Source organism: Mucor velutinosus, assembly GCF_035048745.1.
Source record: "Mucor velutinosus strain NIH1002 chromosome Unknown tig00001564, whole genome shotgun sequence".
NCBI classification, from domain to species: Eukaryota; Fungi; Mucoromycota; class Mucoromycetes; order Mucorales; family Mucoraceae; genus Mucor; species Mucor velutinosus.
The window spans coordinates 260,864-272,796 of NW_027041906.1; the positions used below are offsets into that span (position 1 = coordinate 260,864).

Sequence of the window (11,933 nt, forward strand, 5' to 3'; positions counted from 1 at the left end):
CAACGACAAATGTATATAAAATAAGGGCTTATGCCAACCATAAATGAGAAATCGTGATGCCAATTTGGTCGAAAAGACTTGCTTTAGACAGATGATGGGCCAGCTGAATCAGTACGAAAGTATCATCTTGATATAAAGAACCTAATACAAGCAGACTAGACTCATGGTTCCTATTCAAACTTTGGTTCCATAGTAACTATAAATTATAAAGAGATGCTTTCGCGTCAGAATACTGAAGTGGCATTCAAATGACCAACAATACTCACCATAAGCAATATTGCAGGTTGCCATTGTTGCTGTCTTAAGAATTGCCCTTAGAAACTGCATGCATCTCTATTATTAAATGTTAGTGTGCTCTATGTAAATATTCAATCGTAAGAAGAGTAACATACCATAATGAAAGTGTGAAAAAGTTGGAAAGAAGAAAGAAAGAGAAATAGAAAAGAATTCATCTACAACCAAACTGTATCCACTGCTTGGATTACTGAGAAAGCTGAGCGAAATGAGATGAGATCCATCTAAAATCGTACTGTGGGAAGCGGATAAGAGCTTCTTGATAGGTATCTCTTCTAGTTTCTCTCATGTAACCACATGCTATTTGGGTTGAGAAGGATACATCTTTACCTTTCTCAAACTGCCGCCAGTAAGATCCATCAAAGCGCGCGTATCTTGCATGTTCAAGGTTACATTCCGGCATGTAGAGTCTCTAGCGTGGGATCTACTATCTTCCATCAGATATACCAGTGGCAACCACCGCGGCTGGTAGTGCCTGCAGACATCATAAAAAGCTCATTTGAATATATATGGTGTTACTTTTTGTTGTAGGTTTGTGAATGCTTGTCTCTCTTGAACAGCATAGTAGTATCCATTGAACATCCAACGTTGTGTGCATCGTATGATGCAACAAATACTGGAATTAATGTATCCCGAAGCCTGTGCTAGGAAGGCTAGAATAATACCACATTGATAGTAATTGCAGCCATGTATGATAGGAGTTAAGTTATATATAATGTCAAATATGTACAACCATTTATAAATAAACAAGCTAATGAGGACTGTACCCAGATGTGAGTACCACAACTTTAAAAATGCGATCGCTACATATGGTGATCTTGGAATGTTCACCACTCACCAGTCGACTATCAGGCTGCCGATGAAGATGACCCATTCAAAAAAACAAGGTCCAGAGGTAGCGTGAGGACACAGCAGTGAGTAGATTTGGGTAGTATAAACGTCTAGGTTGATGGATCTTTCATTGAACTACTTTTTGGTCTGGAGGCATAGCTTCAAACAATGTTCGACTCAGTGTTAGTTGTAAGTTGTAGAACAGTGGATGGTGAGACAGATCATAGTTAAACGTTCGGTTTGAAAAGAAAGCTTGCCTAAACATGATTAATAGGGGAATATTGGGTTTGACGATGATATCTTTAGATGCTTTGCGGATTTGGTATGATTTCAATCTATCGATATATACTTGACGCGTTTGTTAGTTATACTTCAAAGATTAAACGGTTGTAGCTTGCGTTGTTCTGCTTCATTAAGTGGTTCAATTTGAGGTATATACGTACTCCCCGCTTAAAAATGGCATTGCCATCATGTCAATTACCTCTTATTTTTTTTATCACCTGTCAGGTGTTGAGTGTACAGAACAATCTTCAATCTCCACGTTGAAATTTGAAATATCAATGCAAGAGCTTTAAAGGTAGCATGTTTCTTTGAGGAAATTTTTGGGATGAAAACGGTAGTGAAATTGGAAGAAGGCGGGGGTCATTATTGTTGATGAGCAACAGATGATTTCCAAAATAAGGCAATAGTGAACCATGGCCTTTATACGAGAAACTGTTGATTACAAGGGATTATGAGCAATAGATGGATGAATGCAATGTTGGGAAAGGTTCTATTGAAAACTGTTTGGTTATACTTTGCTTCATTGTGGTTTGGCAAAGGTTTTAAGCTAGATGCCGCGCATCTCACCCACCAAGAAGGGCACATTTCACCCACCAAAAAGGGGGAGGAAGGGAGAGCATTTTCGCGTCCCACGTTGATTGTAAAGACTTTATATCTGATACATTATATGCCCACTTTGAGGGGCTGGTTAAACATAATATAAAGGAAATTTAAGTCGCTGCATTTGGTTAACTGATTAAACAACGAGTAAATATAAAGTGTAAAGTAAACCAATATAAAAACGCCAGTAGTGTTTCGATGCTGTTATCTGTACAACTACTACCAACAACTCAACCAGGCTTCTTTTATATTATGAATTGAATTGTGGTCTCTTGTGTTTGGTCTAAAAAATGAGATTTCGTTAGAGTATCTGCGATGCTTTCTTGCGAAAATCGGGTTTTGGGATCCCCAAATTGGAGGTTACTATAGCAAAAGGGCGTTTCTCGTTGATAACAACAGCACGGAAACGCCCATGTTATAGCGCGCAACTTTGGTAAACAGACTTGAGGCATGGAATGGCTGATAGCAACATATAACAAGAATTTTATATGCTCCACTGTGTAGCAAAAGTTAGCCATGATGATCAATCCATTCCAGACAATTTTAGCTGTGGCTGGTCTATTGGGCACTTTAAACTTACACGAGCTGCTATTAATAATACTATAGCTTCAGCTGAAATCTCAAACGGCACTTAATTCTTGGGTGTGTACAATGTACAATGTTATAGACTATACGTGTAGTGGTGCAGATTCAGCAATCACTTGCTTTTCTTCGAAAACCTCCAAAAATACATATATAAAAAATAGGCCACTTTAGGTAGATATTGTCAATAGACTATCAAGGTTGGCACCACTCAAGGCAAGGTTATGTCCTGCACTAATCTACGTGGCTAATACGACTCTATTATGAATCTTTAGACAACTTTCGTGACTATTATAAAGTTTGTAAAATACAAAATTATAAATAAAATCATAAAGGGAACGTAAATTTGAGACTTGATGCTCTTATAGCATGATAGAGTCAAAGTAGAGCTATCGAATGATCTTTGTTTTATTTAAATACGATGCGTCTTTTCCGAGATACGAACAAAAAAGGGATTCATGCAAAATCATCGGTTTTTGTTCAAAATCTGCCTGTGGTAGCAAGGCAAAAATTTGGATACCAATTTTTAGGAAATACAAAACTGTAAATTTCTCATGATATAATCATGTCAGAGCTTCAAGCAATAGCTCATTCGATAGGAAATTTTTTGGTCTACAATGTTTAGTAATGCTTAACAAAATGTTTTGATGACAGATACTGATTAATCTTTTGAAACAGCCAAAAAATTGCAAAAACAATCATATCAAATATCAGGTGAACAATATACACCAAAGACTTGATATGGATACCATTGTATTTTCCTTTGAGCTCTCTACAAGTTTCATATAAGTTTAAAGGGGTGTTTACTATCAACAAACGCATAATTTTAAGGTCGATAGATTTCGAAATGTCATGGATCATCATTCAGAACAATAGAAATTGAATCTCCGTTGATCTTCCGAATGTATACACCACACATGTATGCATTTGACCAAGCATTTTAAAAATTGGAGCGTACGAAAAGGACCATATTAACTTGTTGGTTTCAAGTTATCTATAGATACTTAACATGTCGAAGAATCTTGTTGTTAAGACTAGACAGTTGTAGCTTGTTTTGTTCGATTACAGTAACATTTGCAATTTAAGGTATATATATTCCCCCACTTAGAAATAGCATCTCCAATGTCGATTGACTCAAGAAGTAAGCATTTTCAATGTAATGTTCCCACTAAGAAGTTGCTCCAATATCATTATTCTACAACATATTTTAGCTTTATATGATTCTAATTTTTTCACCTATGAGGACCTGGATGTACAAAATGTTTTTTGATTTTGAGGTTTCCAACTTTTGGACGATCGAAAATCGATTTCTGAAATATTGATGATGTTGAAGCTTTGAAAATAGCATGTACCTATGAGAATTGGCACTACAGATTTGAGTGAGACCTCAAACGATAAGTAGTTACTAGGTCTACGCAATGAGCATTGCTACCGCTAATTTGCTATAGACCCAATACAAGCTCTCCTTTGAAAACTTTTAAAATATATGAAAAACAGGTTTGTCAGAGTATATTGTGTGAAATAGCTGTCATGAGCTGTACCATTTAATGCACGTTTATGCTGTACAAAGTTACTTTGAATAGAAAACAATGCTTACTATTGAAAAAAATACGTTTGAGCGATGGAAAGGCGATCATATGTGTCTGCGGTCGAGCTAATGACAGAATTGTGACATTAATCTAGTTATATTGTGTGGAGCATGCTTGAAAATATGCGCTCAATGTCGAGCAAGAACTGTATTACTAAACTCTTATGCACCTTGCTTATTATGAGTTGTGATAAACACTTGACAAGTTGGCATGTCTTGGTTTTAAGATGGCATGGTATCATCTTGCTTATTTTACTTCAATAAGTGTTTCGAAGAAAGATGTGACAATACACTTTGAAATGTCGACCTTCTAATGAGCGTGGGGCTTTGCTCAAAGGTGCCTTTTATTTTCTTTGATGGTGTCGACACTCATGCACCCATCCATTACACCAACTGAACAGACACTGTTCGAAATAGATGAGTTGGTTCAAACAAGAAGTTTATTAAAAATATACATGCAGACTTTTAGAGCTTGATCAAAAGTTTACCAGTAGTTTTTCTACTCTCAATGTCAATATGAGCTTGCTTAGCATCCTTCAAGTCATAAACTTTATGGATATGCAACTTGATCACCTTGTTGCTCAATAAATCAAAGACTTCGCTCCACCATTTTTGAGACTCTTCGCGAGTAGCAAGGTAAGCAAACAATTGAGGTCTCATCAATTTCAAATTCTTGGCTGTTAAGCATTGGATTTTGATAGGAGGGACAACACCAGATGCGTTACCAAATGAAATCAATGTACCTAAACGGCGAGTAGAGGCAAGAGAGTCCTCCCAAGTTGACTTTCCAACACCATCCAAGACAGCATGGCATCCCAAACCATTTGTGATCTCGTTAACACGGTCAACAACATTTTCACGAGTGTAGACAATGACATGATCAGCACCATTTTCGCGAGCAAGAGCAGCCTTTTCGTCAGTGCTTACAGTGCCAATGACAGTAGCGCCAAGATGATGAATCATTTGACACAATAACAAGCCAACACCACCGGCTGCTGCATGAACCAAGATAGTGTCCCCCTTCTTAACACGATAACCATCACGAACCATTGTCCAAGCAGTCAATGCTTGGATACCGATAGCAGCAGCTTCTTCGTAGGTAACTTCATCACTCAACTTTTCGACAGCACTGGATGTGACATTGGTGTATTCAGCATAAGTAGCACCACCCAGATATACAACGCGATCGCCAACCTTAAAGTCCTTAACATTGGCGCCCACTTGGACGACATCACCTGCACTGTTATTTGAGTTTGCATGAATATTCAACATCCACTAGACAACATTTCAAACAACTTACCCTTCACGGCCGAGAGTAAAAGGCAAGGCGACAGGATAGACACCACCTCTTTGATAAGTATCAATGTAATTCACACCTACAAAGCGATTCTTGACCAGAACAGAGTTCTCATCGACCTTGGGAACGGGGATATCGTTATAAATCAAGTTATCAACACCGCCTTGTTCATTGACGTAAACGGCTTTCATTGTGCTGGCAATTGACATTGTTCGAATGATATTTGATTTAAGAAAAGTATTGACAGGTGCTTTTTGGAAGAATAGTCTTGGGGAAATAGCCTTTAGAAGCATGAATCACGAGAAAAAATGAAAACGAGATGGATGCCCTTTAAATACCTGCTGAATGTGGGAGATTCAAGGTTCCCATTTGCAAGTGCATTTGTAATAGCGGTAGTCACAGCAATGGAAGTTTGTTTTCCCCTCATCAAAGTGTGCTGTTACAAGCACGCAATCCAATAGTAATATTTAAAGTGGGTACATTACATTGATAGATGAGCACCCAAGCTTCTTTTTTTTTTCTATCTGCAATATCCTGCTACAAACATCTATGTCAACAGGCACTCATCATCTGACAGACTGTCCCAAGTAGCTCGGTGGTTTCATACGGAAGGCGATCCAGGTCAGATATCCGAGTTCATGGAGATCACTCTTGATCGAATGATCAAATGTTTATTTTGATAATCTGTTATTCAAACCTACAACTGTGTATTATAAAAGAGTCATACCAGTAACCCAAAACGCACAATCTGGAACTATGTACGGCTGTTGTCAAGATGCTTCTTCTCACGGATTGAACTCGTTATTGATGTTGCTATTCTTCCAAAGGTCCAGAGCAGAATCGATAGGATAGCGCCGAGATCTTGTATCTTTCTGAGCTTATCGGTTGCAGAGAGTAACAAACAAATGTGGCTATCACCGAGTACTCGGCCATCGCTCCATTCCGCTGAACAGATATCTAATCAAGGTGAAACATCTGGACATTGTTGAGGCCAGCAATGAAAACCGGTTCCAAGCGTCATGTTCAAGCGCATGGCCTTTGTGATTTTTATTGAATGGCCAATGCAGAGTAGATCAAGGAGCCCTATACAACTTGCTTGGATGCAGCTGTTTGAAAAGATAACCAATGCACATTTTAGAGATGTTTGCAATCATGAAACATTAATAATAAGCAACATAAAACCAACTCCATGATGATTTGCGTACAAATAAATCATATTGAAGCTTCTGCGGCGCACTCAAGGAGCAAGAGGTCTATGGAATAACGTTCTTTCATGGTGGGTTGAACAGAGCACATCCATAGTTTCGCAGTCGAGAGACCCCAATGATCGAGTTTGAAATTCTGCTGTTGATTAGATTTTTGTCGTCGCGTACATGGATAGTTTCTTTTGCACAACTCATTTCCACTAATTAATATGCCATCTCTCGTAAGTGCTTCATATAGAAACTGATGTAACTTGGCGCATTGTACTCACGGCTTTTATGCGCAGGCCTTTGAACAAGCTGCCAAGGAAGTCCATGAACTTACCAGTAAGCCCAGCAACGACGATCTCTTGAAATTGTACGCTCTCTATAAGCAAGCAACCATTGGCGACAATGAAACCTGTAAGTAACCATCGCATTTCCACATGCAACCGTCAAGATTGATCCAAAATGTCCATCTGATTAGCCAAGCCCACTTTTGATATCAAGGGCCGTTACAAGTGGCAAGCATGGGACGACCTCAAAGGTAGATACAGAGAGAGAGAGAGAGAGAGAGAGGCTGACCATTCAACAGTACCCAAATTGACTAAAATCGTGGATAATAGGTACCCTTCCCGTCGAGGCCGAGACTCAGTACATTGCTCTTGTCCAAGAACTCAAGACCAAGCATCAATAGATACATCTCATTGTAGAACAAACTGTAATAAAGTGACTTAAATCTGCAAATAGAAAAATAAAGCGAAACATATCTTTTCTCTTTCTTTCCTTCTTTCTTCAAAAGTGCACCATGTCCAAGGATATCAAAGATATATCGCAATCATTGGAGAAGGCAACCATCAAAGAAGACAACCTGATAGACCTCAGCCAAGATGATGAGCCGTTGGTCACTTTCTCCACTGTAGACAATCCCGAGTGCAGTAAAAAGTTAGACAGTGAGAACAAACCATGCACACACAAGGCAGAAAATTGACATGTTCTTTTCCCTCTACTCTTGAATAGCGATGCGAAACAAGAGGAATTGTCAGACACCAAAAAGCAGCGAGCACCTACACCACCACCAAAGGAAACTGGTAAGACAGCTGTGACCTGGCATGTGTGCGCTTTGAGCGCCTCGAGGTGGATATCAGCTAAATGCCATCATTTGCATTAGCCAATTCGACACGCCAATTCCAGGCTGATATGCCGACATTCGACTTCCATCGATTCTTGGAGCAAATGAAGGAGCCTAGTGCTAATCATATTGCTCGTTATACAAAGGGGTAGGGTTCTGATATTCGTTGTGCTTTGTGCGACAAGAAATGCTTATTTTCATACACCTATTTTAGTTTTATTGCTGCCTTTCATCGTCGAGAAGCATGGACTGTCAACGAACAGGTTAAATTCATTCAAGACTTTCTCAATGTAAGTATCCGGAAAGAATAATGAATCTGAGGATGTAGCGCTGAAGTTACCCACCAGTTTACCTATGTTCGCATGAGGGATTGTGATGTGTGGCGAGATATTTCAGAGAAAGAGTTTGAAAATGCAAAGGAAGGCATGGAGAAGCTAGTCATGAATCGACTATACAATGTGTTAGTAGTATGGTTAACATCATCGGGAATGCATGTGCTAATCTTTGGGATCATAGCACATTTTCGCCCAGCACCATGGATGACAAGGAAAAGGACGAAATCTTGCATCACAAAATCAATATATTTCGCTGGATCAGAGAAGAGCACCTTGATATACCCATAACAGATGACAACGACTCGTTTCTGACATTTGCAGAATCCGAGCTCTTAAAGATGAACAACTACAAAGCACCCAGAGACAAGCTTATTTGTATTTTGAACTGCTGCAAAGTGATTTTTGGCTTGATGAAGCACATGGAAGGCGATGAAGGTGCAGATGTGTTTCTTCCCCTGTTGATCTATGTAGTTATTCGAGCGAACCCACCAAAATTAATATCCAATGTTCAGTAAGTAGAGGGCATAAGTGCTATACATTCGACGTACCAACACTTTTGATAGATATATATCCCGATTCAGAAACCCTGACCATCTCAGATCAGAAGCTGGTTATTATTTGACGAATCTCGTAAGGCTCAAGCAACTGTTCATAGAGATGTTTATACTAAACTTTGCATGGGAGTTTAGATGGGCGCTATCGAATTTATCGAAACCATGGATGTCAACTCGCTATCAATATCTCAAGAAGCATTCGACAGAAACATTGAAACGACCATGGCAGAGCTGGATCAGGAGCAGCCACCACAAGTTTTGAGCGATGGCAAAAAGCAAGTCAGCTACGAAAATGCAGTGCATCCTATACACGCTAAAAAGCAGCAACAGAAAGAGCAGCCCTTGATTGATCTAGGCACGGATATTGCTCAGAAATCCATTCATTTTGTAGAGAAACTGTTCTCTGATAGCAGCGCCAGTAATAGTGAGACTGAAGCATCGTCAACGAGTCCCAAGCAAAATCAGCGTCGCCAACATCACCAGCACCATTCAGACAGTTATGTGCCTGACGAGCCTTCATCCTTATCGCAAGAGTTGCCTGTGCCTGAAAACATGGTGACTCCAGAACTAGCAGCCTCCAGAGTAGTAGAAGCAGCCTCAGCTGAGGATTCACACAAGATGTTTGATGAGAATTTAAGCACAATTGTGTCCATGTTTCCCAACATTGAGCCAGGCGTCTGCTTTATGATTTTACAAGCCAGTGAAGGCAAATTGCCACAGACGATTGAAAGGTAAACCAAGTAATCCAATGCGCGAACTGAATCTAATTTCAGCCGTTGTAGTTTATTGGACATGTCAAATGAACAAACCAAATGAGCTGTTGCAATATAAATGCATAAGGAAAGCTAGAAAATTTATATGAATGTTTGTAAATATATATACATATATATACAATGATGAATTGCATTTTTGCCACAATGACAGGATGAAAAACGTGTTGATGTAGAAGAGCCAAACAGTCCTCTTGTGTCAGGTTTTTCTCCGAAAGTAATCCTGAAGGCTATTGTAGATTGGTTTTGGTGTTTTTGATCTTTATCGGCTCAAATGCTATTACATATCCCTGTTGGCTTACAGCTCTCTGGAGTCACATGCTATGATAGACCCTCTGATTATTTCAATCCAGCTGGTGAATGCCTACTTTACCAAGATGATCTGGCCAGTGCTCATCTTTGGTTTGATTTGTAAATACAAATCTTGCTTTCTCAACATTTGAGTTGCTGCTGAGGACTCCGCTGTGCCATGTCTAATCTTTTCTTTTTCTTTCTTGATTCAGTAGGTTATAATTAATGGCATTTGGTACAGTTCAAGTTGTAAAGCAGCCCTTCCATGACGAAAATATTTAGACAGGTTGGGCTGGTCATTATTAACATGATTGCCTCAATATGCTTACATAAAAATCACTGAATCATTCACAAATCGAGCCATGTCATTTCCCGCGTGATGTCTATCCTTTTGGTCAGTATAAATTAGAAACGGCATCAGGGACAGCACGTCGTTGCAAATATATATATATATATAAAAAAAAAAAAAAAAAAAAAAAAAAAGTATTGATCCCTGGTAGATAATTTCATGATTTCAATATATACATGTTGCTACTTTTTGATCTGCCTCAAGAAGCTCATAATCAAGTATCACAAGAAACCCTTGAGATGATACACAAAGATGAGTTGCATGAAATACAAGCTGTCTTCTGTGCTGATGCTTGGAAACTCAGTTGTAGGCTGGTGGTGGTTCCTATTTTCACTGCGTTCTACACCGCAACATATGATGAAAGCAAAAAAGAACTTTTTCCATGTAAATGAGAAACCAAAGGCGGGGATTACATGCAGCCCTATATAACATTGATATCATAAAGCTGTTCTCCAAGATCTTCTTCTCTTTTGTCTTTTATAAACATTTTCTCTCACTCTCATTTACACATATCATGACATCTGTTGTTCCTTCCGGTCAAGTCAATAATGTGGATAAAATCCCAACTGAACAAAAGAGCGCCTTCTACTCGTTCCTCAAGTCATTGGCTTCATTTACAGGTGACCTGTCCGCTGTAACTTGTCCTGCTTTCCTGCTGGCTCCTGAATCATTGATCGAATACTCGTAAGTTGCATTGCTCTTGTGCATAGAAATGTGTTTTAACATCTAGTTAAAGTGAATATTGGGCTGCTCAACCGGAACTGTTTGCAGCTATCCCTGAGTCTGATAACGAGGTGGAGAGACTCTTGGCATTCATCAAGTGGTTCATATCCTACCTAAATGCGGCCTACAGAAGACGTGTGCCCAAGGGTCAATGGGAGAAGAAGCCATACAACCCTGTGCTTGGCGAGCAGTGGTTCATGAATTGGGCAGATGTTGATGGCTGTGGCGAAACCGAAGTATTATGCGAACAAGTCTCTCATCATCCTCCGGTGACAGGATTCTACATCAAGAATGACAAAGCGGGTGTTGTCCTCAATGGGCATTCTGGTCAAAAGACTCGTATTTCAAGCGCAACATTGGTATGCGATCAAACAGGTCGAGAGATGATGACACTCAAGACTCGCAACAATGAAAAGTACCTTTTTACAAGCCCATCTCTCACAGTGCGCGGCATCTGGTATGCAGGTAACATTTCATTCGATAATGAGGCCCCGTCAAGAAATGCTTGACTGACACATGGCATCCATTTGTAGCACCCTATGTGGAATTGATTGGGACAACCTATATTCAAGCATCTACTGGCTACTATGCTTCTATCGAATACTCGTCTCGCGGCTGGATCTCTGGAGAAAAGAATCACTTCAAATGTCTTGTGCGCAAGAATACAGATCACAAAGATTACCTCTACAAGATTGAGGGGCAATGGAGCGGCAAATCAACCATCACCGATTACAAAACCAAGGTTTCCAAGCCATTCTTGGACATCAACATCCTGAAAGCAGCTGCTGCCAAAGTGAAGCCCCTGGAGAAGATGGGAGAGATGGAGACGCGTCGTATCTGGCAAAAGGTCTCTGAAGCTATTCGAGCCAATGATACCGCGCTAGCTGCCAAGGAAAAGAGCATCATTGAAAACAAAAAGCGTGCAGAGAAGAAGGAGCAGGAAGAGGAAGGAGTGCAATGGGAGCCAGTCTATTTCAAGTGGGTGGAAGAAGAGCCGGATGTCGCTAGATTGCAAAAGATGCTGAGCAAGGTGGCTAAATACAAGGGCGATCCCAATCCAAATGGCAACTGGGTCTACCGCGATGAGATGGAGCAGAACAGCAAGTAACTTATATACACATCAT

General features: G+C 39.8%; 4 protein-coding genes across 4 annotated transcripts; 3 read left to right on the forward strand and 1 right to left on the reverse strand.

Annotated features, from left to right (window-relative positions):
• Window positions 1–4,642: 4,642 nt before the first annotated feature.
• Window positions 4,643–5,683, reverse strand: ATC70_010344 (uncharacterized protein; the record flags this gene model as incomplete). The annotated part of the gene is made up of 2 exons (XM_064829563.1): window positions 4,643–5,417; window positions 5,478–5,683. 2 exons carry the CDS (start codon window positions 5,681–5,683, stop codon window positions 4,643–4,645), a joined length of 981 nt encoding a protein of 326 aa, XP_064682065.1.
• A 1,205-nt stretch (window positions 5,684–6,888) lies between these two features.
• Window positions 6,889–7,352, forward strand: ATC70_010345 (uncharacterized protein; the record flags this gene model as incomplete). Its single annotated transcript, XM_064829564.1, has 4 exons — window positions 6,889–6,900; window positions 6,964–7,078; window positions 7,143–7,202; window positions 7,282–7,352. The coding sequence occupies 4 exons, from the start codon at window positions 6,889–6,891 to the stop codon at window positions 7,350–7,352; spliced, it is 258 nt and encodes an 85-aa protein (XP_064682066.1).
• A 111-nt stretch (window positions 7,353–7,463) lies between these two features.
• ATC70_010346 (uncharacterized protein) lies at window positions 7,464–9,492 on the forward strand (the record flags this gene model as incomplete). Its single annotated transcript, XM_064829565.1, has 9 exons — window positions 7,464–7,600; window positions 7,676–7,746; window positions 7,827–7,935; window positions 8,002–8,077; window positions 8,135–8,247; window positions 8,304–8,633; window positions 8,686–8,752; window positions 8,812–9,407; window positions 9,459–9,492. 9 exons carry the CDS (start codon window positions 7,464–7,466, stop codon window positions 9,490–9,492), a joined length of 1,533 nt encoding a protein of 510 aa, XP_064682067.1.
• Window positions 9,493–10,600: 1,108 nt separating this feature from the next.
• On the forward strand, window positions 10,601–11,917 carry ATC70_010347 (uncharacterized protein; the record flags this gene model as incomplete). Its single annotated transcript, XM_064829566.1, has 3 exons — window positions 10,601–10,770; window positions 10,823–11,274; window positions 11,343–11,917. 3 exons carry the CDS (start codon window positions 10,601–10,603, stop codon window positions 11,915–11,917), a joined length of 1,197 nt encoding a protein of 398 aa, XP_064682068.1.
• Window positions 11,918–11,933: the final 16 nt, after the last annotated feature.